The following is a 27,264-nucleotide window of genomic DNA, read 5'->3' on the forward strand; positions in this document are numbered from 1 at the left end:
TTCCTCACCACTTTTTACGGGAAGAATGACTTACAGATATAATTAAGTGTCACGATCTCACATACTATTTGGTATTCTACTTTGTAATAGAAATATATATATTAATAAACTTTGTCAAAGCATTAGCATCTCATGGTACGGTAAATCTCATTATATATGTCCTGCAGGGTATGTTCTGGTGTCCTTTTTTCATGAAATTCGGCATGTTGCAGAAATTCTTCGTCCAGAATATGTGCCAGCTTTCACAATTAAAGCAGACTAATCCCCCTGGTAAGATGTTCTTACCACAGCATTTCCACTCCAAGAGGGGTAGTGATGGTGGGTAAACAAAAACTGTTATTTATGATTTTCGAATATATCAAACGAGATTAGTATATCCAACTCTAGCCACTTGCATATCGACCATAGTTGGGATATTGGCTTAAGTTGTGTGTAACTGCAGAAGGAACATAACTCTCCTCCCTGTTGAAAACAACACAAGCGCCAAAACCCATTTTAAAAAATACTCCATATCAAATAAGTTTAAAAAATTTAACTTCATTAGTTGCATCTCTAACATCACATTGAAACTAAATCTCAGTTGGTGAAAGAGACAGTACTTTTCGTTTGTCTATCCTTCCCGAGTCTCTCTTCAAGAAATTCACATTATACTGGCAAATCTGAACAAACTAATGGAGCTTCATTTATATTATTATGAGTTGGTACTTTGTACAACATTGGAGTTTTCTATTTCGAAATTACTCACTTGCCAACCCATCATTTTCTTGATTTTTTTTCTTAAATTTCCTTAAATTCTATCAGGCAGAGACTTTATCACCTAGAGAGACTTCCGTCCTTTCACAACCAACTGATACTCATAGCATTCCACTTTCACTCTTCTATAGCATTCCACTTTCACAACAGCAAAAATCTAGCACAAGAATGATCAGATTACCTAAAACTATCTTCGATACAGTGGTAGCCACAACTTTATTTTCTCTTTGTTGTTTTGCTTGTATTAATTATGAACTGAAGACCTAGTAGTGAGAGAGGATCTCATATCCACAATGGCAGATTCATCAGCCCCTAACTTGATGGCCTCTTTGCTAGCTCTTATGAACCTTGAGACAGCTCCTCGAACGTACTCATGAGCTTCTTTCACACTCATCTTCTTGCTCATTTCATCAGGGAAACTGCTCAAGAAATGATCCCCATTAAGAACTGCTGCCAATTGAACTACCTCACTCTGAAATTCAGACAGGCCTGCATCTTCTTTTGCTTCAGTGCTCCTTAGAGGGTTCACGTCCGGCAAAGTCACTGAAATACACACACCCAGCCTTAATACTTTGTTACACATAATATAAGGTTTTGAGTTTAATTTCTGTGCAGGGCAGTCTAACAAAAATTACACTGTCAACCAATCAGAAATCATGATAAGCATAAACTTTTAAGGTAGCTATTATTAAAGTTAATAAACTGATTATACATCACAGTTTATGATTAAATGATAATATAAATATTCTTATTCAGAAAGTTTTAGTCAAAGTTGATGAAGTCTCCCCTCTTTTGTATAAGCCATCTATGTTCAACTTTATCACGTTGTAATCCATATGGTAATGTATTATTGAGGAACGCAATTGATTGACATAAAAAGGGTAGGTTGGATACCTGGGCAATCCGTTCTGGGTGAACTTAACTCTCCAACAACATGCTCGAATGTCCCAGCCCAAGCATCCCTGTGGGTCAAAAAGTTGGAGGAAAGGTTGAAGATCTTCTTTATGGTTGCAGGAATAGAAGAGTGCTCAAATTCTGAGTTTTCAGCAGGTCCTTTGGCACCACTTATCACTGAGAAATTTGGACCAAGTAGTAAATTAAAATTAGTAGGCACGTCAGAACAATCAAAAGCAAGTTGAAGCTTTAGAATCTAACAAATGCACTCAAGAAGATTTGGTAAACAAAGCAATTGGAACCTTATTGCTCAAAACCAAATTTTGTTGTTTGTACCAAATTTGACTAGAAAACAACAATCCTTTAGTCCTTATTCTCTCAAAACACAAGGAAAAGGACAAACATAGAAAAGAAATATCAACCAACTGCATCGAACTCAAACTAAAGTAACTACACCGGAATACTGGTAATCAGAAAGAACATGGTCCCAGAAAAGTTAATGTGGCATCCAATGGAATAAATTCATGTCATATTCCCCATGATAAAAGAAGTATTGGCCATGATTTCCTCACATCTCTATCATAGAAAAATATGAATAATTGCTTTGACAAAAGAGTAGACGCTAAAAAAGGATAATTAACTAGGAATTTGAGATTACCAGTTCCTTTCTTGATCCAAGGAGAGATCATAATAGTAGGAACCCGAACCCCTAACCTATCGAACTTGAAGAAATAGGGAGCAGGTCCGGTGTTCCCATCTGGATTAGGAATGTTGACAAAAGGGGTCTTCACATGATCAAAAAATCCACCATGTTCATCATATGTAATGATGAAAAGTGTTTCATTCCACTGAGGGCTGGTTCTTAGAGCCTCGTAAACATCCTTAATCAGCATTTGGCCATGTGCAACATCGTGAGATGGGTGGTCATCATTAGCGGGTAAGCCCTTCAAGTCAAAGTATCTAGGCTCAATCACAGTCAAGGGTGGAAGTTTCCCATTTCGGGCATCTCTCTTGAACTTCAAATCATACTGATGGAACTTGAATACGTACTTTAATTTCCTCAGATTCCTATAGAACAAAGTTGTGGGTATGTTCTGAAAGTAAATCCCAAAGTCCAGGCCATTCTCATGCAGAGAATCAAAGATGGTTTTTTGAGGGTACCCTTTCGCTAACTGCCTCTTGACATGACTTGTGGAACCATGAGAGGTTGCTGAGTACACAAAAAGCCTATTGGGTTGTGTTGGACCAGGAATTGAAGAAAACCACCTATCAAAAACAGCAAATTCCTTAACCAAAGCAGCATAAACCGGCACAGCCTCGGGCTTAAACCCTTTCATTACAGTCTCAGAGAGGTTCTGAGACACGGACAATGCTTGCTCCACAAATCCATTCATGGAAGGGATCGAACCAGACCCGAATACCTGCTGCAACACATCTTCAAATGAATGCCCAGGATCCGGATCCACAAACTCTGCATCATCAGTGAAGCAAATCGAATCTTGCTTCGAACCTGTAGTAGAAACAGGGTTGCATTCATCTCCCGTGACCCCATTGATTAAGGCATTGATTCTCTCTTTCATCCACCCCAGCATGTGGTCAAAGGAACGGTTCTCCATAACCAAAACAACAACGTTTTTTATAGGTTGCTGTTGTTGCGCCCTTGCAAAAACACAGAAGAACACAAATAGAAAGAGCACTAGAATGAAAGATCTGGATTTACCACCTCCCATTCTTTCCCTCAAAGATGGGACCTTTTTTCAAATGGGTTGTCGGTACAAAAAAAAAAAAGGCTTTTCCAACACTGAATGCGGAATAAGTGAATGGTGATATAAACGTGAATATGGAATGAGACTTTTATCACTGAATGTGGAAACAGCGCAGAACGGCAATTAGATACTTTGTGCAATTTATAGAGAAGAATTTTAAATACAGTGTTGGAGGATTTTGTATGTGTAGATAGTGTGGTAGCAGAACACAGAAGAAGGAAGATAAGGTTGTTGTTGAGGTTGAGGTTGAGGTTTGGTTAGGTTCTGTGCTATACCTCACTCACTTACTGCTTCACTCATTCAGCTTTTATGAACAATGCAGAAGGAAAAGTAACGCAATTAGTGGAACATGAATTGAAAGTGTCCTTTTGTGATTATTCTGCGTAGATGATGAGGATCTTACCCTCTCCTTTTTCGCGGGTCAGTTTATTTTTCTATTTTCAGTATCAGTTTTCAGTTTTTTGGGTTTCTTCTACTTTCGGCACTAATAAATTAATTTAAGTGATTTTTTTTCCCCATAAGTCCCAATAATACCTAATGCAAATCAAAGTGTGTTTAAAAAGTAAAATAAAATAGAATAGGAACTCAGTTACAATGTTCGGATTATATAAATGTTCTTTACACTGTACTATCAAATCATAGAATATATTTAATTAACTAATAGATTAAATATAAGTTGTTTATTTATTTATTAATTATTGCATTTAATAATTTAACCACATGTTCTATATAATAAATAAATTACTTAATATTAATTGACAGTCAACTTTACCTATATATGTTAAATGTGATATTTTTAACACTATATTTCTTAAATGTAATGTATGTTTCAATATATTAATAAATGTACAATTTTTTAACACAATATATTTATTAATTTTTATATTTTATAATTTAAATACATATTATATTTAATAAATACATTACTTAATGTTATTTGACAGTCAATTTTACCTGAATATGTTAAATGTGATATTTTTGAACAAATATATTTATTAAATGTAATGTATGTTTCAATATATTAATAAATGTACAATTTTTTAACACAATATATTTATTAATTTTTATATTTAATAATTTAACTACATATTATATTTAATAAATACATTACTTAATGTTATTTGACATTCAATTTTACCTGAATATGTTAAATGTGATATTTTTGAACAAATATATTTATTAAATGTAATGTATGTTTCAATATATTAAATGTAACGTTTAAAATAATATTTTTTAATAAATGTATTTTAAAATATAAGTTTCAAATATAACAGCGTGATATATAAAAATATAACAATTTATCTCTCAATTTTTATCTTTAATAACTTTTCTACACATTATATTCAATAAATATAATATTTAACTTTACATGGAAGTGGTATAAGGTATTTAATGTTATCGAAAACAATATTTTACATTTAATTATAAATCTATCTTTTAAAAATATTTAATAATTTGCCAACATATAAATTTACTTGTAATATATTATTATTAAGAAGAAAGGAATATTTTAAGATAATAGAAGATTTAATAAAATGACACATGAATATTTTTATTATATAGAATTCATATAGCAAAATTTGTTTATCATAAAATTCAGGAGAAGAGGGATATACAGAATGATTTTCTCATTAGATATTTAAGACTATTAGACACATAGTTACATATAACACAAACAATAAACTTAACAAAGTAATATAATATAGGAATTAAATTGTCCTAATAGACAATTTTGGCTTAATGAACTAATATACCTCTTTAAGCCAAAATATTGTTAACATTTACAACACTAATTAACCTCTTTAGTTCCTTAAATTTTTCATGTTTCAAGTTGGTTATTTTTCATGTTTCACGTATAAAATGATATTTAGTATCAATATATTTGTTTCTACCACGAGAAGTTGATGCTTAACAATGACTTATTATCAAGAAACAACATTATCCTTCCAGCTAATTCAATCTTCAAACCTTTTATTAATGATCTTATCCACACAACTCAGGTTGTTTCACAAGCAACAACATATTTTGCTTCAGCAAAGGATAAAACAACTACTGACTCATTTATTGAGCTCCACAAAATTGGTGATTCTCTAAGGAAGAAAATGTACATAAGTGTACCTTTTCTATCCCATTTATCACCACACGAGTTTGCATTTGAATATGTAGTAATCTTCAAAGCAACATTTGTGCTTCCTATTGGAAATAGAATTTCAAAACTGGATGTGCCTTGTATGTAGCATAGGATTCTCTTACTGACTTTCAAGTGAAAGTGTCTTGGATCCAGTATATACCTGTTGACCAAACCAACATTGAAACTAAGATTAAATTATGTATTGCACAAGTATCTCAAGCTCGCAACAATTTTTTGATAGACAGGGGGATCAATTACCTCTTCTTATGGTTCTTCTTCCAATCGTAAACTAACTTCAGTCGATGTGTAAGCTGGGTTGCTTTGATGCATCTCATATTTCTTCAAAACATCTTATGCATATCGTCATTGATGCATAACCATGCCAAGTTTAGTTTTTATGAATTGAATTCCCATAAAATAACTCAACTTACCCAAATAACTCATCTCAAATTCGTTGATCATTTTAACTTTGAATTTTGCGATTAAGCTCTCACCTGTAATTTTAACTTTTAATTTAGTATTAACTTCCCAATTTTCACATCTTTATAGAAACTCTTTACATAAACTTCATTCTCAAACCCAATACTACCCACAAAGCCATCAATTTTATGGTTCCAAACCCTTAGAACTTGTTTGAGCCTGTAAAGGGTCTTTCTCAATTTATACACCTTGTCATTTAAGAAAACTAATTTCACATCCAACTAATCTAATGACCAGTGAAATTGTGTTGCTAATGAAACCACCAACCTGACTCTTTCAATTCTCACCATAAGTGTAAAGGCTTCTCCATAATCTACTCTAGCCTATTGTAAAAATCCTTTAGCCACTAATCTGGCTTTATGTCTCACTATAACACCTTGTGGATTTACCTTTGACTTATAAACTCATTTCAATGCTATCAACTTCTTATCAAAAGAGAGTTTTTTCAATTCCCATGTTTGATTTTTCTCAATAGACTCGGTCTCTTCTTGCATTGCCTTCCACCATTTCTTATCAACAGCAACCTGCTCAAAATCAATAGGTTCAACCTCGACTACGAGAGTATAATGCATGAAATTTCCATCAAAGGTCATAACAACATCATAAAATAGCTCATAATCTCTTAGATGAGATGCAGGTGAATGATTTTTAATGATCTTCTTACACTCACATCATGATCACCAGGACATGACTATACTATATTTGTTTCATCATCAAGTACAATTTTTTATGCTTCATGTTGGGTTGACTTTTAGTTCCAAGTTGCAACCTCATCAACCACTACATCTATACTTATAATAACATGTCCATCCTCAACATCAAACAATAGCCAACTAGAATTAGAGGCACTTATTTATCATGTAGTTTATCATCTTATTTATCAACCACATTTATAGCACACTAAGCCAAATATTTTCAAATGAGTAACATTTGATTTTACCTCAGTCCATACTTCCTTAGGTGTAACTCCTTTTAACCTCCTACTTGGAGATCTGTTAGGTATGTATGTGGCTGTCAACATAGCCCCTCCCCATAGAAAGTTTGGCAAGCTTTTACTCTTTAACATACATTTAACCATGCTTAAAATTGTTTGATTATTCCTCTCTGCAATTCCATTATGATATGGTGTGTAAGGAGTGGTAATCTCATGTGTTATACCTTCTTCATCACAAAACCTCTTGAACTTTATGGAAGTATTGATAACCTCCTCCTCAAGTTAGGATGATCCAAAGCATGAAGATGAGTGTGTGAAGGCAATGGGTTTGTATGGTGGGAAAGCTCTCAGTAGGGATGTCAGAAGGGTGGGATTGGTGATGTTTGGTGCTCTTAAGAGAGGTTTGACCAACTCTCAAAGAAGGTGGCTAAAGAAGACCAATGGGATGCCCTAACCTTGACGTTGGAGATAAGTAAGATGGCACAATAAATTGGAAACATAACAATACTAATCATAAAGTTAATTTACAAAGGGAGAAACACCTTTGTTTATATCCTTAAGGTGTCTCCAAATTTGTAGAAGAAAAAACCTAGAAACTTCAACTTGGCTAGCTTGGAAGAAAGACAAAAATCCTCTCCATTAGGAGGACATGTGGTCACTAACATGCGAGAATGCTCTCCATTAGAAGCATGACACATGGCTACTTTCTCCTAAAGATGGAACGCCTTTCTCTCTTGCTCACCAAGCTAAGACAAAACTTTGACACATGTGGTCAACTCTAGAAAGATGTCTCTATTGAGTCAACATTGGGTGTTGACCTTTGTTGACCCAAGTTAACCAAAAATTTACACTACTTGACCCATTATTCAAGGCCTAAAAAGGAAATCTCACCTTTAATACAAGGTTTATAAATGTGTCATCACAAAGCCTTTCTATAGTTGTTGGCCTAGGTTAAACAAATTTGTCTTCAGCCTTGGCACATATAACACCTCCTTAATCGCAAACTTTCTTCGATCACTGTCCCTTAGGACTACCCTTCTAGACCATTCTGCTATTAGGATTCTATCATCAACAAATTTGATTCTTCTATGAGCAACTTCCTTCATTTTCACAAGTTACTCCTGTTTACAAGTCATAAGAGTTGAACAGCCTAAGTCAAGGTACCATGTTGCATCCTCTAGCTTATTGTCATGTATTCTAGCTATCAACATCACAACTTCTGAATCTGATGTATCATCCTGCCAAATGAGCTTAGTATTTTGGCTTGTTCTTGGTCCCGTCTCCTTTCTAGCATTCTTTGGCAAACTAGCCAAAATTTTTAAAATGGTAACACCTTACCTTCTTATCAAACTTCCATTATTTTTCTCTACCAAAATTGGTGGAAGACTTGTAATTCTTGTGCTTGACAGAATCACCAAAATCATCACCTTTCTGTTCTTATGATTCTTTGTATTTGGTGTTACCTTTGTCATCCTTTTTGGGTCCTTTCACCTTTCCTTTGTACTACGCCCGTGCTTGTAGTGCCTATTCTTGACAGTGTCTACACTCATTTATAGGATATTCTTGTGCCTTCAATGAATGTTGCAATTCCTCAATCTCCATAGTCTCCAAGTCTCATGTTTCTTTAATAGCTACAATCACATGGTGAAATCTTAGTGACAACGTCCTCAGAATTTTATCTACCACATATTGATCTCAAATGTTATCCCTACATTCCCACATAACATTGACATCTTCCTACACTTGGTCAAAATAGTCTGTCATAGTTTCACTCTCATCCATGGTCAAGAATTCAATCTACCTTCGTAGGGTTTGCAACCTCACTTTCTTATTTTTGTCATCGTAACCATAAGTCTTGATTAAAATCTCCTAAGCTTCTTTGGTAGAGGTTGTCTTTGAGATTTTATTGAAAACCTTTGAACTTACACATTAGTAAATAAGGAACCTTGCCTTACTATCAAGTTTTTGCTACGCCTTGTGGTTTCTCTTGTCTTCATCAATGGCGTTTGAACTGAATCCTGTCAGCCCTTCAGTCATTACTTTTGCAATATCTTAAAAGACAATATGGCTTGCATCTTGATGTGTCAATCAACAAACATCTTGTCATCGAACATTTCCAATGCCCCTTGTATCATTCCTCCTAAACCAACCATATCCCCTTATTGATCAAATCTTGAAGCTTTTTCTATCTTCCGATTTCACCCAAGAACCTCAACTATTGAAGAATGATCTTTCTTAATCACACAAACTTTTCAATTTCACGCCTCTTATGGTCACACTTGGATTATACTCAACTTTGATAACATATAGAATTTAGGAGAAAAAGATATACAAAAAGGGAATGATTTTCTCATTAGAACTTTAAGACTGTCATACATAAACTTATATACAACATAAAGAATAAAACGAACAGAGTAACATAGTATAGGAACTAATTGTTTTAACAGACAATTTTGGCTTAATGCGTCAACATTCATCTCTTTAGATACATTTCCTCTCAATCTTCTTTGACCTCTCTAGAAGTGTTTTTACTAATCTTCCATTTATTCTTCAATCACAGACCACCCCTAAGCTCACGATAGAGAACGATATGCATCCATCCGATTGGAAAACCAATTAGAGTAAGTTCTTCCTTTACCCCTTTTCTAAAAATTCAAATTGTTCATTTTGTGCATGCGAGCTTGGTAACCCAAATGTAGCTCAATCTTTTGGAATTTAGTTCCCTGCATGTTTGTGATTCTAGTAATAGGTTCATATCATTTATATGAAGTTCTTTTGTGCATATTTAGTTATCGATATGAGTAAACTATAGAGGAAGAACCTTAAGAAGAGTCCAAATCAAGGTAAAGGGAACTGGCAGCTTTGTTTAAAATTGTCTTGTACTAGGATTTTAAGTATAGAATTATGAAAAGTTGCATTATTAGGCTTACTAAGTTTGAGAAATAGTTTAAATTGAGTTGACAAATGTATACTTTCATTGAATGAGGAAATGTGTGAATTGATTATGTAATTTTATGAATCTCGTGTGTTGTGATTTCTTTATATTCTGATACTCTAAAGGATTGATTAAATTATATTATTTGGATTACAAACTAGTGGGTTTAGTATAAAAAGTATAAAAGTAATTAGACAAATCAATTGGAGTATCTTAATGTACAAAAATCTGTTAAGACAAGATCGTCTAAATAATAGACTGTCTAACTCAGATTTTGAAGTTTAACAAAAAAGCATAAAAACAAAACATCGATGTGTATGAAAAGTTCTTTTAAAGAAAATAGCGTCCAGGGAAGAAATATTTTGTAACATTTTTTTTAGACGAAATCAAACTTATGAATAACGTTTCTAAAATTAATTGTCTGATAACTAAAAAAATGTGTCTCTCTTTTTAATAGACTATATGAGTAAACTTAATTTCTTATGCATGTTGTATGTTTTACCAAACAATGCATTTATTAAAGACATGACAAATGATAAAATGTTTTGAACACGCAATACAGCCTAAAGCTTATCAACATTTAAAATATTTAATGTATGTACGATAAAGTGTTTCGATGCTTGTATACCTTGTTCTTGATATTTGTGTAGATCACTAAAGTAGAAAGATATGATCAAAATCACTGCAACTAAAAAAAGACGTTGTGAGATATGAAGAACATTTTGGGAATGTTTCTCTTGAAGCCTTTTGCTTTGTCACATCGTAGAAGCTCAGTTTTTCTAAAGACTATGATAAAGCTTTAAATCTCTACAAAGTAAACTAAAGTCTGACTTTCCACCTAAAGGCTACATGCTTTCTTGAAGTCAACTTTGCCTAATGGTCATCTTTTAAGAAAAACTATATATAGATGAAAGCTTGAAGAGAAGAAAAGAAGAATAAGCTAGTGAACTTGTGAACACTCAAACAAGCTTATTTTGCTCATATATCATCTGAAGTTGAATATTTTTTTTTAGAAGAGAAAAACCTTAGCAAATCACAAAATTCTTTTTATTGTTTATATCCTCTCTTTGAGAGTTATCATTTGTACCTTTGCTCATAACATTGTGTGTGTTGTAAATTTTGAAGAGAATTAAAACATTCGGTGTTTAGCTTAGTTGAGCAAAACAATGTAGACGTGTTGTCTAGGGTTGAAACCAAATGTGGTTTGAATACTTATAAACTAAAAGTGGTTAAACTCGGACTAGTTGTGTTGACTAGGGAACCAACAGTGGTGAGAATACTCGTTGTAAACTTAGAGAGGTAAAACACGTGTAATCTTTGTAAAAGATTAGTGAAATTCCTTAAGAGTTTCTTTGAATATTAGAAGTGATTCAAGAAATTATGTTCAAATTGTTCTCACCACCAGATTTCTGAACAATTGCTCCTTCAATATTTCTATAAAGGCTTGTACAACATGAAGATGAGTCTATGATGTAGAAGGAGCAAAACAAAACAAAAGCTTAGAGAGTAAGATTTATGCTCTCACCACATTGGTTACCCAACTTGCATCAAATCAGAAAGTTGCACCTGTAAAAGTTTGTGGCATTTTAACTTTACATGATCATTTTACATATGCTTGTCTAATATTGCAACAACAAACTCCAACAATAAAGCCCTACAACAACAACAACAACATAACCATAATTTGCCTTCAAAAGGTAGAACCTTGGCTAGAGAAATCATCCAAATTTGAGATAGGGCAACCAACAAAACCAGGTGCACATTCAAAATCAACCTCCCGTTTTGTGTGTGTTGGAACCTTTGAAAAAAAAATAACGGTCACTAAGAGACAACCTTGGAAGAACTTCTAGTACTGCATTTTAAACTCTTTTATTTGGTTGGGTATGACCTCGATACGATGCTACCACTAGGCGCTACATGTTCAGTGTGTGATTGCAACCCGAAATATATTAGGAAGTATAATGGGCTATTGTAGTAAACAAGTATCGTATCCATAGAGATTTGGTAGAAAAAATAATGTTTTAACTATTTTGATCTTTTTTAAAACAATTAATGTGTAGAAAATAAGTTTGTATTGGTGATAATGTTATAAAACCAATTGGAAGTCAATTTAAGTTACTAAATGAGTGGCTTTTGAATGATTAAATCGTGTTGAAGCTTGACTTCACATATTTGCCCTCTCTTGCATCAGATCTACCTCCAAACATGCACCTTTAAATGATCAAGTCTTATGAGTTTGCTTAGGTGTAACTCTAGGTCCATTCCTAACACCTGGAGCCTAGGATCACCACTCTTCGCTTTGATTCCTCAGTGACGTCTTGGCCAGTTCCCCTACATTAAGATTAAGACTCTATCTCCAAGTGCACACTCTAGATCTCTTCCTAGCATCTAGAAGTCCACAAGATAACTAATTGAAAACCAATACTTTATACTAGTTTCTACTCAATATTAAGCCAGATAGATAAGACAAGTGATCATTCATCCAACGTTAAATATAAATCAATTAACGAACTTTAGATTAAAAGAACTCATACATAAATGGAAGTTATTATCGAATACAAGAGAGTTCAAATATGTTTACATCTTGCTCCAACAATTGGAGATTTAGCTCCTTATAAACGATAGAAAGAAGTAAAAACAATGAAGAGGGGTATCTCTCCTTTTATAGGTAAAGGAGAAAATTAGAGTACATGCACTTGAGAAAGAGCCTAGAAGTTTCTTTGGCCAAGGCAGATGAATCAGAGCCTCTGGCCTCTTTTTCATCCAATCATATCTTGTTTGTACTTTATTCAATCACATATTGCCTTTACTTTATCCAATCACATGTAAGAGAGCTTTTATCCAGCAAGTACCTTAAGGCTACAAACAAGCTGGATCACATCCATGCAAGCACAACTCAAGAAACAAACCCAAAATTCGTTCAAGACATCATCTTGTCAACTCTAAGTGTTTTACCCATAACTTTCTCCAAAAAGCTCCAAATGAGATGATTTCTTTTTTGTTAGAAAGTAGACTTAAAGATCTTATCATTGACTATAAGTACATATATTTTGAACCTTTGAGTTGGTTGCAGTTGAATTCCAAAAAAAAAGTTAACGTGAAAGCAAGTTTAGAAATGACAAGATATCTTGGCCAAAATACAAGGCCCAAAACAAAGACTCAAATTCATATTTACAAGGCTTAAGGGACAACAATAAAAATCTTAAAAACACCATGTTCCACAAGAGTGAAAGTCCTTGAAGTCCTTCTTCTTCTTCTTTTATTCTCCTAGTCCTAGATTAAGTTGTAGCTCCTTGGATGGATCTCCATCAAGTTTTGAGAGTGATTTCTATTAATATAGGATTATAATTTTATAATTTTATTACTTTTTATAATTATATATGATAATTTATTTTAATGAATTATTTTTACATATTATTTAAATTTTAATGTTTTAAAGTAAATATTAATAATTATTTTTATAAATCATTTAATTTTAATTTATTTAAAATAGTTTTTTATTCCACTTAATTTTTGAATTATTCTAATTCTATAGTTCTTAATTGATTTATTTTATTTTTATATAAAATAAAAGTATAAAAATTATTTTTTGTAATGTATAAAATTATCATTTAATTTATTAAGATTTATATTAGACTTAAATTAGTGTATTTAAAATATCATGTTACAATAATTTTAATGAAAAACTTTATCATTTTGTGTAATACAAAGTACAAATCTGAACTTGTATAATATAATTAAAATTATTAATTTTAATAAATATTAATTTTAAAAATAATACAAATATAGATAAATAATCGTATAATTTTTTATTTAATTAATAGAATGAACAATTGATTTAAAATGATATTGATATCTATTTTTATTTTCTATTAATTAATTTATCTAAATTTTTCAAAGTTATTTTAAAATGGATAAATAAATATATGAAAATATTTTAATTTATCAAATAATATATAGTATTTACAACATACAAATGTTAAAATAATTTCATAAAATAAAAATATTTATTTATTTTACAATCAATATTTTACATAAACTTTTTCAGTACAAAAGTAAAAAATATTTTTAATTTAATTATTATATCTCATTTACTTATAAAATATTTAAATAGACTTTACCTTATTTATGATTAATTTCTAAAAATTTTTTTAATGAAATAATTATATACTTTTAGTCATTATTATAAATTATTTAAGATTTCATTTTATAAAGTTAAGTATTAGACAACATTATATTTAATATATATTGATATAATATATATATATATATATATATATATATATATATATATATAATTAAAAGTAAAATTAAATAATAAACATATTATAATTAAAAAATACATTCATATACTAAACAATACTTTTTTAAAACAAACAATACATTCATATATTTTAAAAAAATTACATTGTGTTTACTTTTTATTAAGAAAAATAATTTTCGTCCTATATTTTATATTTTTAATTATATATTTTAAAAAATAATTTATAGAAATGTATTAAGAAGTTTAACATCCCAGATTATATAGAAGCATATAACATAGAAAGTCCACATTTAAATAAAAGAGAACATTTAGAGTAGACTGTAAATAAAGTTTGTTAAGCTTATAGTCATCCCAAAATGAGTCAGAATTTAAAACTTTAAATACTAAAGAGTAATTCCAATATAAGGAATAACTAAGAGAGTCCTAAGGAGACTAAGCTGCAGTATCATCTTCTTCTAAAGTCTGCTCCAGAGGCACCTCATCCGCCTTTGCTCACATCCAAGTGGATGATCATTGCAAAAGAAAAGCATACCCAAACAAAACACAAACACACAAGCAAGGGTGAGTTAGATATAAAAATCATGTTATAACATCCACACACAATATGCAAATAAAGACAGATACACTACACTTCACACACACGACTTGTTGCACTTAAACTTGACTCGTTCGGACTTAGAATGATTGTCGAGCTATGGCGTGTTGTGCACTCGTGGTGGCCTCTACTGCTTTGCAAAGTCATTGCCAATGGGTTTTACCCTACCACACTCACGAGGTTAGACCGTTATCACTCACCTTGGGCCATACTGGAAGCACCCAAGACTAGGACCTCCTGCTACTACTCACCACATGATTCAATCCTCTCTACTTGAGAATGATTGACCATTGTAGTTCAGGATAACCCCCAAAACTGAGCTACCATGCAAATCATTATAAACACTAAGGGCGACACCATGAATCTTCTCCTTGAAGACCATGGAATTATGTCCAATACTATAGGGTACCACCATGTGACCTCCTTAGAGATCCATGGATCAACCATACTTTTAAAACCACATACTTTCAAATCACCAAACATATCTCATACACTCGCATACTTCCAATATAATCACATTACCACATCATAATATCCATTCCAAACATTCCACACACTTGATTTAACTAAAAAGAGAGCAAAAGAGAAGACCGGAATCAAAGGGTTCGCACAGCGCACCCTATCCGCAAGGCGAGACAGGATGGTCTCGCATAGCGCACCATCACTCGCAAGGCGAATTAACTTGTTGAGGTGTTATACCTCATGTCCCTCGCATAGCGCACCCCCTTAATTCCCTATGTGAATTAACTCACTAAAGCTACAGGCGTCAGTTCTTCTCACATAGCGAACCTAAGTCGCCATGCGAGCCTAGACAGAGCGCATACCCCTAAACCCTCTCACTTTGCGTCCCTCTCGCTCTTCGAATTAAAAGGGCAGTGGTTCCAGACCGCCACCAGTCGCATAGCGACAGGATTCGCCAAGCGAATCCACAAACAAAGAGCAACACCCTCTGGTCATTCGCACAGCGCACTAGCTCGCACAGCGAATTACCCAGACAGTGAGCACCCTCTACAGGGTCTCGCTATGCGAGACAGCTCGCATAGTGACTCTGCATCATTTGCAGAACGCGAATTCTACAGAATCACACACTCACACCAGCCTTTACCATTTCTAGGCCTCTTGGCCAACTTCTAAGACCTTCAATTCGTGTATTAAGCTCAATTACACCTGCCTAGATGATCCTAACCCTCCCCATTACTAATCTAAAGTGATTAAGATCAAGTTTTATCTTTTAAAACATCAATTTCTATACTTAAGGACCCAATTTTAAATTTTACCACTTCTAACATGTTCTAGTCCAGTTTTATGATCCTAACAAGTCACAATTGAGTTGCCTAAGATGTCCCAACAGCCCAAATGCGCACAGAACCCCTACTTCCCAAAATCACTACCTCACTTCCTCTCAAGGTGACCCAAAACTCTACCAGTTTACTCAAAACAATGCATACGAATCTTACCTTCCACTTGAGTACCCCTTCAATAGAACACATACATCCAACATACCCAATTTCAGATATCCACTTCATGCAAATAACTACACAGTCACTAATTCCAGCATCACAGATTATACAGTCAAGTTCATATAATGCATCATACCCAAGCAAGTGAAATACCACTCCAAACCGCATATCAGTTCAGATTTCAACACACATGCACACCATACACTAAAAATCAAAAGAATGTCTACTTCCCCTTACCTTGGAGTAAAATCGCACAACTCACTGAAATGCCCTAACGATACCTCTCACAGCGAGAACCCGAACAATGCCCCACAACCACCGAAATGGTGATGGAAACAGCTCTTAGAGCTAGAACTGAGTAGAAATGGAAGAAGGGAAAGCAAGAAAGCACATGCAACCAACAAGAACATACGTCTCCATTCAAGAACAGTAAAGAGGAGGTTGCATGGAGGGACTTACCGGCTTAGAATCCGAAACTGATCGGATGGTTTCGAAGCTCTCTACGCTGCGGACGTTTTGGCACCACCTACACAGAAATCCAGTGGCTCAAAAGGGAAGAAATGGAAGAGAGAAGACAAGGTGTGGTAGAGAGAAGGTAGAGAACTTGAGTCCGAGTTTTAGAGAGAGAAGGGAAAGTTGGCTAATGAACTCAGATTTTGAAAGGTTCCTTCTAAGGTCATGGTGTCCTTAGTTTTTACAGGTCTGGCTACCTCAACATAAGGCTCAATAGCCCTACATTTTTCAGGCCCTTACAAGAATAAAATTAGATACATTAATTACAAAATATTGTTTTTAAATCTAATAAAAATAATATCTTTTTTGTAGTTATCAAATGAATTTTATTTATAAGCATTAACATTATTCCATTTATAGTATTTTTTTAATAACTTTAAATATATGAAAAAAAATCATTTTTTTATAAATTAAAGCATATAATTTTTTTATTAAAAATTAAATTAATCAAGTAGTTAAATTACTTATTATAAATAAATGTTGAATTATTTATTATAAATAATATATAATGATTTTTTCACACAAGACCATTTATTTATTCAATCTATTTTAAACTTAACACTTTACATTACATCATGTTATTATAAAAAAATATTTAATAATAATTAAAATTAATATATATATATATATATATATATATATATATATATATAATATTTTGATGATATTTTTACTATTCATTATTTAATTATTATTATTATTATTATTATTCAAAAAATATATAATTTAATTAATTTATAAGTTTTTTTATTATTAAATAATAAATATATTTAAAAAATAGTTGCCAATGACTTAATTATTAAATTAAATTAGAAAGATCCGTTTCTTGTCATTAAGAAGACAATTGCTGATAAAATCTTTAAAGTTAAATCAATATGAAACTCATCACCATGTGTTAATAACAAAATATAAAAAAGTTTAATACATCATTTGATCCCTACTTTTAGGAGTTTGGTTCAAAGTAATCTTACCTTTTAAAAAAGTTCAGTAAAAGCCCATATTTCGTTAAAAGATGTTCAATCCGGTCCTTTCCGCTCACGCCGTTAAAAACATAACGGTGCAAATACCACGTCATCATCATCATCTCCAGACAAACCCTAATTTCTCTCCAAGAAACCCTAACCGCCACACCATCCAGCACCGTCACCGCCATCCTTGCTGACAGTCGTCCTCTCCAACACATCACGTGCCACCATCAAAGCGTCTTCTCCCTTCTGTTGCACCTCCATCACCTTCGCATCTCACCTTCGTTCTCGTGCCACCACCCAACGCGATCCCTTGCTATGTCGCGACCACCAATCTTCACCATTTTCACCAGCCAAATCATCGTCGTGCCAGCAGCACTGTCATCCAATCTCCACCACAGAATCGTCCACCACTAACCACCAACCAAATCGCCAGCTGTTGCAGATCGCGAATCGCCACTCTTCTCCACCATTAATCGCGTCGCTGCTTGCCTCCACCTGCAACCACAATCAGACCTGCAAGCAAACCCTATAGACCTAGGGTTTCTTGCATTCTCGTTGCATAGCTTTGGTTGTGGCGTGTGATGCGTTGGAGAGGACGGCTGCTGGCGAGGATGGCGGTAACGGCGCTGGATGGTGCGACGACTAAGGTTTCTTGGAAAGAAATTAGGATTTGTCTGTAGATGGTAATGATGACGTGGCAGAGACTTTTTTTAAATTAAAAAATCATTTAAATCCACCTATTAACGTGTGTCACGTGCTTATGAGATGCTACGGTAGCATTTACACCGTTATGTTTTTAACAGCGTGAGCGGAAAAGACCAGATTGAATATTTTTTAGCAAAATATGAAATCTTACTAAACTTTTTTAAAATGTAAAATTACTTTGAACCAAACCCAAAACCGATGTATTATACCGTAGCCAAACTTCAAATATATATTAATAAATTAATTTTACCTTATCATAACACTAAAATAAAAGCACAAAATTAAAATAAATATTAAAAGAACCAAGAAGGCTTTGGAAAGTGGGAACATTGACGCGTTTGGTCCCACGCAAATCGGTGGGCAATTAATAGAGAAAGAACACAGGAATGCATGCATAGGAGGAGAAAGGTCTGATTTTTAATTGATTTGTTTGCATGCAAATTTTGACATTATTTGAGACAGTGCTCAAAATAAATTGCATATGGACATGTTAAGATGTAAATTGTTGTGACCCGTGAAACTATAAAACAACAAAAGAATTTCACATATCTCATTCTTAACCATTGTGGCTATGCGATCTTGTCGGTGCTTCTTTGTGGTCAAACAATGCACACCAAACTCATGCTATTACCACATATTATATACTGTACCATGATAATTTTGAACTCATTAATGTTGTTTGAACAGATTATATATGTTTCCCTGCTAAAATGTTTAGAAACATAATTTCCCTGCTCCAAAAATACAAAAATATTCAATATCTTTTATGATTAATTTTTATTACAGAGAATCCTTGACTTTTAAATAAAACCTTTACTGTTATTACATTTTTTTTCATGACCTTACTTAAACCATACTTCATGCCAAACTAATGCTTTCACTTTTTACTTTTAAATAGTTTTACTTTTAAAAAATAAAAGAAAAAGTGATGATGCATTTTTTTTTCATTGCAGAGACACCTTAAAATGTAAGGATGGACTGCAGATGGGCCTAGAAAACGGCCCAGAAACCGACAAAAAGTTGTTGACAGAGAGTCAGATGGATTTTGAGAGCTATTTTGTGAGGTCTGTTTTCACTGGTTCCAAGCAAGCACTGCCTCTTGCATAAGAATATAACTTTCTTATATATTTCCATTATAAAATTTGTAAACTGATTCACACGTTTAAAAAGTTTATTGAAATTAGTTAACATCCCTAATTTGTTTACCTTTTTTTTGTTCAAAATGGTTGAAATTCGAAACAATATGAATTTTGTTATTTTCTTTCTTTTTTTTTGTAATAATCTTTCTCATTTGACATTAATTTTGGCAAAGTTCTCAATTTAGACTTTTTACCACTTACTGGGAAAACTCTCAATTTTGCGTAGACTTTTAATTTTGAATCACTTTTAGATGTGTATTTTTTTTCAGTCTGGTATTTAACATGCAGAGTTGTAATCCATAAATTTTAGACTTTAGAAATTTACAATTGGTTGCTTGAATATGAATTTAAAGTGAAAAGTAAAAAATAAATTATCCTTAAATTAAACACATTTAATATATTATGAAAATTTTATTTATTAGTTCATTATGATTTTTTTTAAATGAAGTGGATAAAACTTTAATGATAAAAAAATCAATTATAACAATATCAAATATAAATAGGGAAGAAAATTAATTTTATATTTTGTAATCTAATATTTAATTTACTTTTTATTGGAATTATATTTTACTTATGAAATATTTAATATTAATTGTAACATCCCAAAATACAGTAATTATCATAATTGAGAATTAATTACAATTAACAGTAACATAAACAGTCTTTGCATTAAATCAGAATTAAAAGCCGAACGGCTTCAGTACAAAAGAACGCGCATAACGCATACAAGGGAAAACCTGGAACGAACGTCCTTAGATAAATAAAACAACGTACGCCAAAATAGAATGATAGCTGATTAAGACGAACGACATTACAAAATACTTGGCCGAACGTTCAAACTACACTAACATTTACAGTTCTATTCTAACGAGCACTCTAAGGCTCGGCCTTCACTTCAACGTCCACCAGATTAGCTTCATCCAAATTTTCTTCTTCCAGCATTTGCTCAAGGGATGCACCACCATCTGCTCACATCCACAACGGATGATCATTGCATTTTGACAAGACGAAAGTACATGGACAGTAGACAACACAATGGAAATGCAAGGGTAAGCTTATAATATTTAATTTATACAATCAACACATACATTTACATTTCAATTCACACATACGACATGTATCTTATCAAATAATAATCATAGAAATACGTAAATAAGACAGACTGTCCGGACTGTATGAACCATGTAGTTACAAGCGTCCTTGCACCCGAGTGGTGTAGTAACTGATCAAATCTCCCAGCTGCCACTCGAGGTTAACCCTATCTGCCCGAAGTACTCAATGGACTAGGGCCTCCTGCCATTCCCACGTATGACTACCCCCTTCTACTTGAAGAGGAGTATCACGGAATATCAGGATGGACCGCGAGGCTTAACTTATCCAGGTTCATACTTTACCAAATTTCACATTCAACACATCTGAGACGTTCCTCCTTGGAACGCTCGTTAAAATCCACTTCCATTAATTCATTCAAAATATCATTCGCCCATATTAACCAGTTCTCTTATTCACATTTTCATTCAGTGTTCCATTCTCGTAACATTAACAACATGCCTCCTTTAATCAAATAAGAACGAAATCATTAACGTACCTTTGTCTACACGTTTCTGAACAAAAGAAACGAACTCTTGTCCACTTACGGACGTTAAGAATACTTAAATAATTTAAATGGGATTGAGTTTAGGAGATCAGAATAATACTTAGAAAATTTTGAGTACAAAGAATTTAGGTTGAATCAAGAGGATAAATACCTTACAGGATAACTTAGATAAACATGCAGAGTATGTTTAATTCAGAAAACAACACTTACTGTCAATGACCGAACGTTCAATAATTAACTTTGGACGAACGCCAAGTACGTTCGCTCAGAATTCAATGATAAGGGCGAGCGTTCAGTTATAAAACCGAACCCTGCTTTGGACGAACGCTAGGTGTATGACCGAGCATAAATCAGAACGAACGCTTGGCAAAACCCGAGCGCTATTTGGGACGAACGCTTCGGTATAAGACCGAACGCCCTGTAGAACGAACGTTCGACATAAGGCCGAACGATATTAAGGACGAACGCTTCGGTATAAGACCGAGCGTTACTTATTCATAAAGTTTTAAATATTTAAATACTGCTGAGTTAGACGAACGCTCAGATAATTCAATTGGGGACGCTCGTTCTTGAGCAGAATTCCTTCCAAATGAAAGAATCCCAATCTAAGTTATTTTACTGAAAACCGAACGGTCTAAGACCGTAAAGTGACGAGCGTCATTTATCAGAGGGGATGATTTGAAATTTCAGATCTTTCAATCTTAATAGAATTTTCCAGATTTCCAATTTTATAAACTTCTTAACTTTCCTTCCAGATTTAATTCACTGTGAACATCATCATCATACAGATTTCAACATTTTAATCATTCCAACTATACAATAACCATACTCCATCCATACATAATCAAATCAACATGCATTTAAATCAAAATCAACAACATATATAGTACATACGAGCAGTGTTCGTTCATGACAGATCCATCAAAACCAGAAATCATATCAGATATCAGCAAACGTCCATAACAGCTCAAACTTCATACTTTTCATACATGTAACTCAGATCATACAACATACAGTATAAATTAAACATATAAGCTTCCCTTACCTAGTCTAGCAGTGAACGTTTAACAGTGTAACTTGATTCTTCCCAACTAGGAATTTCTACCCGACAAGCTCTTTCTTACGCTCCTCAACTAGGTTTAACCAAAAAAGAACTCAGAAACTCAGATTTTATCCTTGCATGCAACTGAAACAGTGTCCCTAGAAATTCCAGAACTAGGTTATGGCTGGAAACTTACCGGTTACAGGATCAAAAGAAGTTCGGCTCAAAATGAAGCTTACTGGCCCGTGAACGTTTCTACGGTTTCAGAAAGTTGATTGGAGTTGAAAGAAGTGAGTAATGGTAGAGAGAAGATGAAAGTTCTTAGAGAGAAGCTGGAGAAGAGAAATGACCAGGGTTTCGTGAGGAAGAAGGTGAATGCATAGAATGGAGTGAAATGTTTTCAGAGAAATCATTTTCTCTTCCTCGTCAAACGGTCGTGCACTCCCGCCCTGCCACCTGGATCCCACTACAGCTTTTAGAAGCTTCTAACGTGACAGATGGCATGCGTGCATGCAGAGCTTGGTGCGTTTTTAATGCACTGAGTGTGTGTGACGTGGTGCGCGTTTCAGAGAATGATGTGGCACGGTTTTTCAGTGCACAACAGAGATGAAATCAGAGTTGGGAGGGGGTTTTTAAGAGAATTTAAACATTGATTGTGGTGTGAATTAATTTGATTTGACACAGAATTATTATTGCTAATTATAGAGGGTTTTACATTCTCCCTAACTACAAAAAAATTTTCGTCCTCGAAAATTCAGAAATTACATGAAAATAATTGCGGATACAAATCCTTCATTGCACTCTCCACCTCCCACGTTGAATCTTCAGTTTTAGCGTCCCACACAACTTTCACTAAACGAACGTCTTCAATGCGGACTGGTTGTAACTCCAACGTTCGGTCTGGACGCAGTTGAATATCTTCCAGTTCTAAGACATGGGAGGGATTAGCTATATACTTCCTAAGTTGAGACACATGGAAGACTGGATGCAGATTTTATAGTTGAGGAGGCAAGGCAAGTTCATAAGCTACTGGTCCAATCTTCTTCAAAATCTGGTACGGCCCTATGAACTTGGGAGACAGCTTCTTTGGACGAACCACTCTCCCTACTCCAGTGATCGGATTTAGTCTCAAAAACACGTGGTCTCCTGCAGCAAACTCCAATGGTCTTCTTCTTCTATCCGCATAGGACTTCTGCCTGCTCAGGGACGTCTTCAACCTCTCCTGGATCAATTTAACTTTCTCGGTTGTTTGTTGGATGAGTTCTGGTCCAGTTAGCACGTTCTCTCCCTCTTGGAACCAGCAAAGTGGCGTTCGGCATTTCCTCCCATAGAGAGCTTCAAACGGCGCCATTCCAATGCTAGACTGGAAGCTATTGTTGTACGCGAACTCCACCAGTGGCAAGACCTCATCCCACGCGCCTAAGTGGTCTAGGACGCACGTCCTCAGTAAATCTTCTAGTGTCTGAATGGTACGTTCGGATTGGCCGTCAGTTTGCGGATGATATGCTGAACTCATCTGCAGCTTGCTCCCCAACTCGCCTTGTAATGACTGCCAAAATCGAGAGGTGAATCTCGTGTCTCGGTCAGAAATGATGCTTGAAGGCACCCCATGAAGACGAACAATCTCCTTGATATATAACTTGGCCAAATTTGTCATGGACATCTTCAGATTCACGGCCAAGAAATGAGCGCTTTTAGTCAATCTATCCACGATCACCCAAACTGAATCATGATTCCTAACCGTTCGTGGTAGATGAGTCACGAAGTCCATGGAGATGTTGTCCCACTTCCATTCTGGAATTTCCAACTGTTGAAGCAACCCTCCTGGTCGTTGGTGTTCGGCCTTAGCGCGTTGACAAGTTAAACAGGATGCCACAAAACGAGCGACATCACTCTTCATTCCAGGCCACCAGAACGAACGCCTAAGATCTTGGTACATCTTAGTCATACCGGGATGTATGCTAAGACGACTATGATGTGCCTCTTCTAAAATAATCCGCTTCAGCTCTCCATCATTAGGAATGCACGTTCTACCAAGGTAACGTAGCATACCGTCCGTCCCAGCATTGAATTCCTTAGCTTTATCTGAACCGAGCGCGCTAAAGATCTTCACCAACTCTTCATCCTCACGTTGCTTCATCCAGATACGGTCAAATACATTACTTGATATTCTAAGGTTACAACACTTGATACTGTTCGGTTCCAGCTCAAACTGCAACCTTAGATCTCTGAAACTTTCCACTAAGTGCAGCTCCTTCACCATCATTAACGAGACATGCACTGACTTCCTGCTTAGGGCGTCCGCCACTACATTGGCCTTCCCGGGATGATAGAGCAACTCAAATTCGTAGTCCTTCAAAAATTCCAACCAACGCCACTGCCTCATGTTCAACTCCTTCTGATCAAATAAGTACTTGAGGCTCTTGTGATCACTGAAGACTTGGAATGTAGATCCGTACAGGTAGTGCCTCCAAATCTTCAGTGCAAAAACGACCGCTGCCAATTCCAGGTCGTGTGTTGGATAGTTACGCTCATGAACTTTCAATTGACGAGACGCGTAAGCTACCGGCCGCCTCTCTTGCATGAGCACACAACCCAACCCTTGATGAGAAGCGTCACAGTACACTTCAAAAGGCTTGGACGTGTCCGGAATGACTAGTACAGGAGCGCTCGTCAACTTCACTTTCAGCTCTTGGAAACGCTCCTCGCACAAGTCAGTCCAAGCGAACGGCTGATCTTTCCTTGTAAGCTGCGTTAGTGGTGCTACTATCTTAGAAAACCCTTCAATGAAACGCCTATAGTAGCCCGCAAGACCAACGAAGCTTCTCACCTCCGTAACTGAACGCGGACGTTCCCATTCCATAACCGCTCGTACCTTTGCTGGGTCTACCGAGATCCCTCCAGCGGACACAATATGACCCAGAAACTGCACCTCCTTCATCCAGAATTCACACTTGGACAGTTTTGCATACAACTCCTTTTCCCTCAACACGCTCAGCACTGCCCTCAAGTGTTCTTCATGTTCAGCTTGCGCCTTAGAGTAGATGAGAATATCATCTATAAAAACGACCACAAACTTGTCCAAGTATGGCCGGAAGATGCGGTTCATATAATCCATGAACACTGCAGGAGCGTTCGTTACTCCAAATGGCATCACTACATACTCGTAGTGTCCATAACGCGACCTGAAAGCAGTCTTCTGGATGTCGTCCTCCTTCACCCTGATTTGGTGATATCCCGAACGCAAATCAATCTTAGAGAACACCGTTGCCCCATGCAGTTGATCCAACAAATCATCAATCCTTGGCAACGGGTATTTATTCTTGATGGTCAGCTTGTTCAATTGCCTGTAGTCTATACATAACCGAGAGCTGCCATCCTTCTTCTTCACTAAGAGCACAGGCGCTCCCCAGGGTGATACGCTCGGCCTGATGAATTGCTTATCCATAAGTTCTTCAATCTGCTTCTTGAGTTCAACCAACTCTGCAGGCGCCATACGGTATGGTTGAACAGATATAGGGGCTGCCGTGGTCACCAAATCAATGGTGAATTCAACTTCCCGAACAGGAGGCAACCCTGGTATTTCTTCTGGAAAAACGTCCTGAAACTCCTCCAAAATGGACGTTCGTTCTTGCCTCAAATCTCCCAGCTCTTGATCTTCATGCGTCATGATCAAGAAGCAAGACGCGCCCTCCATAATATCTTCTTTCAATTGACCGAGCGTCACACCTACGCATTCTTCATCTTCGTCAGGAAATACTAACTCCTTCTTGCCACAATCTATGAGAATGTGGTTGGCAGCCAACCAATCCATCCCTAGAATTATTTCCAAGTCCTTCAAAGGTAAACAGATTAAGTTCACCTTATAGCTATGCCCCTCAACCACAATAGGACATCTAATGCACACGGTAGATGTCCTAAGCTCTCCAGCCGCTGGTGTTGATACCACCAAGTCGAACTGCATATCTCTCTCCACTAATCCCAGCCTTTCAACACACGCCTTCGAGATGAAGGAGTGCGTCGCCCCAGAGTCAAACAACACACAGCAGGGTATTCCATGCACTAAGCAGGTACCAGTGACGAGCGTACCTGAGCTCGCTGCCTCCGCTCCCGTGATTGCATAAACACGCCCAGTAGCTTGAGCTCGACCACCCCTTCCTTGCTGATTCCTTCCTGCGTTCGGCGGTCTCATCACTGCGCGTCCACCCATGTTGCACTCGTTCTCCAGATGGCCATTTCGCCTACACCGAGTGCAATATTTTACTCCAACAAGTTGAGGACATGACGAACGGTAATGTGGCCCCCCACACTTGTAACATACCACGCTACCTTGCTGCCCAGACTGTCCGGCAGGAACCAAGGCTTGAGATCCACTCGTGTTGGCTGCTGGACGAGTGTAAGGAGATCCTCTCTGATTCACATTTCCTCTTGAGACAATCGGCCCCCTTACTGCTTGCTGTTTCTTGTGCCGTTCCGCCTCTGCCAAGTTCTTCTCCAACACCTTGGCCCTCTCAACCATAGCAGGGAACGTTCTGATACACAAACTGGAAATCACAACCTTCAGATCACTGCGTAGACCGTTCTCAAATTTTCTGCACTGCCACTCCTCACTAGTGGCCATTGTATTGAAGCGAATCAAGTGTTTGAACTTGTTCGTATATTCAGAAACTGACATTCCCCCCTGGACCAGCTGTAAAAATTCAACCTCCTTTGCAAAACGGACACTGTCAGGGAAGTACTCTTCATAGAATTTGTTTCTGAACACTTCCCAAGTAATCTGCTGGTGAGCGTCCGTTAAAATGGCTCTGACGCTCGCCCACCAATGGCTCGCCTCTCCAGTTAGCAAGTACTCTGTATACGCCAAGCGGTTTTCATCCGGACATCTCTTGGCGTTGAAAATTCTCTCCATATCCCTCAGCCACTGATCAGCTTCGTCCGGTAGACCCTTCCCACTAAACTTGGCAGGGTGATGCTGAAGGAAACTCTCCAGACTCCATTCAGCGTTCGGTTGAGCAGCGTTTGAAGAAGATGCTCCAGGCGCACCTCTAGTTGCAGCCAAGATCTCCATCAACTGCCTTTGCGTGTTTT

General features: G+C 35.7%; 1 protein-coding gene across 1 annotated transcript; it reads right to left on the reverse strand.

The window, feature by feature from the left end:
* Positions 1-660: 660 nt before the first annotated feature.
* Positions 661-3,795, reverse strand: NPC6 (non-specific phospholipase C6). The gene is made up of 3 exons (XM_047297949.2): positions 2,306-3,795; positions 1,648-1,824; positions 661-1,296 (listed from the first exon to the last, which is right to left on the reverse strand). The coding sequence occupies exons 1-3, from the start codon at positions 3,375-3,377 to the stop codon at positions 998-1,000; spliced, it is 1,548 nt and encodes a 515-aa protein (XP_047153905.1). The 5' UTR covers positions 3,378-3,795; the 3' UTR covers positions 661-997.
* Positions 3,796-27,264: the final 23,469 nt, after the last annotated feature.

Source organism: Vigna umbellata, chromosome 2 (genome assembly GCF_029865625.1).
Source record: "Vigna umbellata cultivar VRB3 chromosome 2, Vumbellata_1.0, whole genome shotgun sequence".
In the NCBI taxonomy this organism is placed as follows: domain Eukaryota; kingdom Viridiplantae; phylum Streptophyta; class Magnoliopsida; order Fabales; family Fabaceae; genus Vigna; species Vigna umbellata.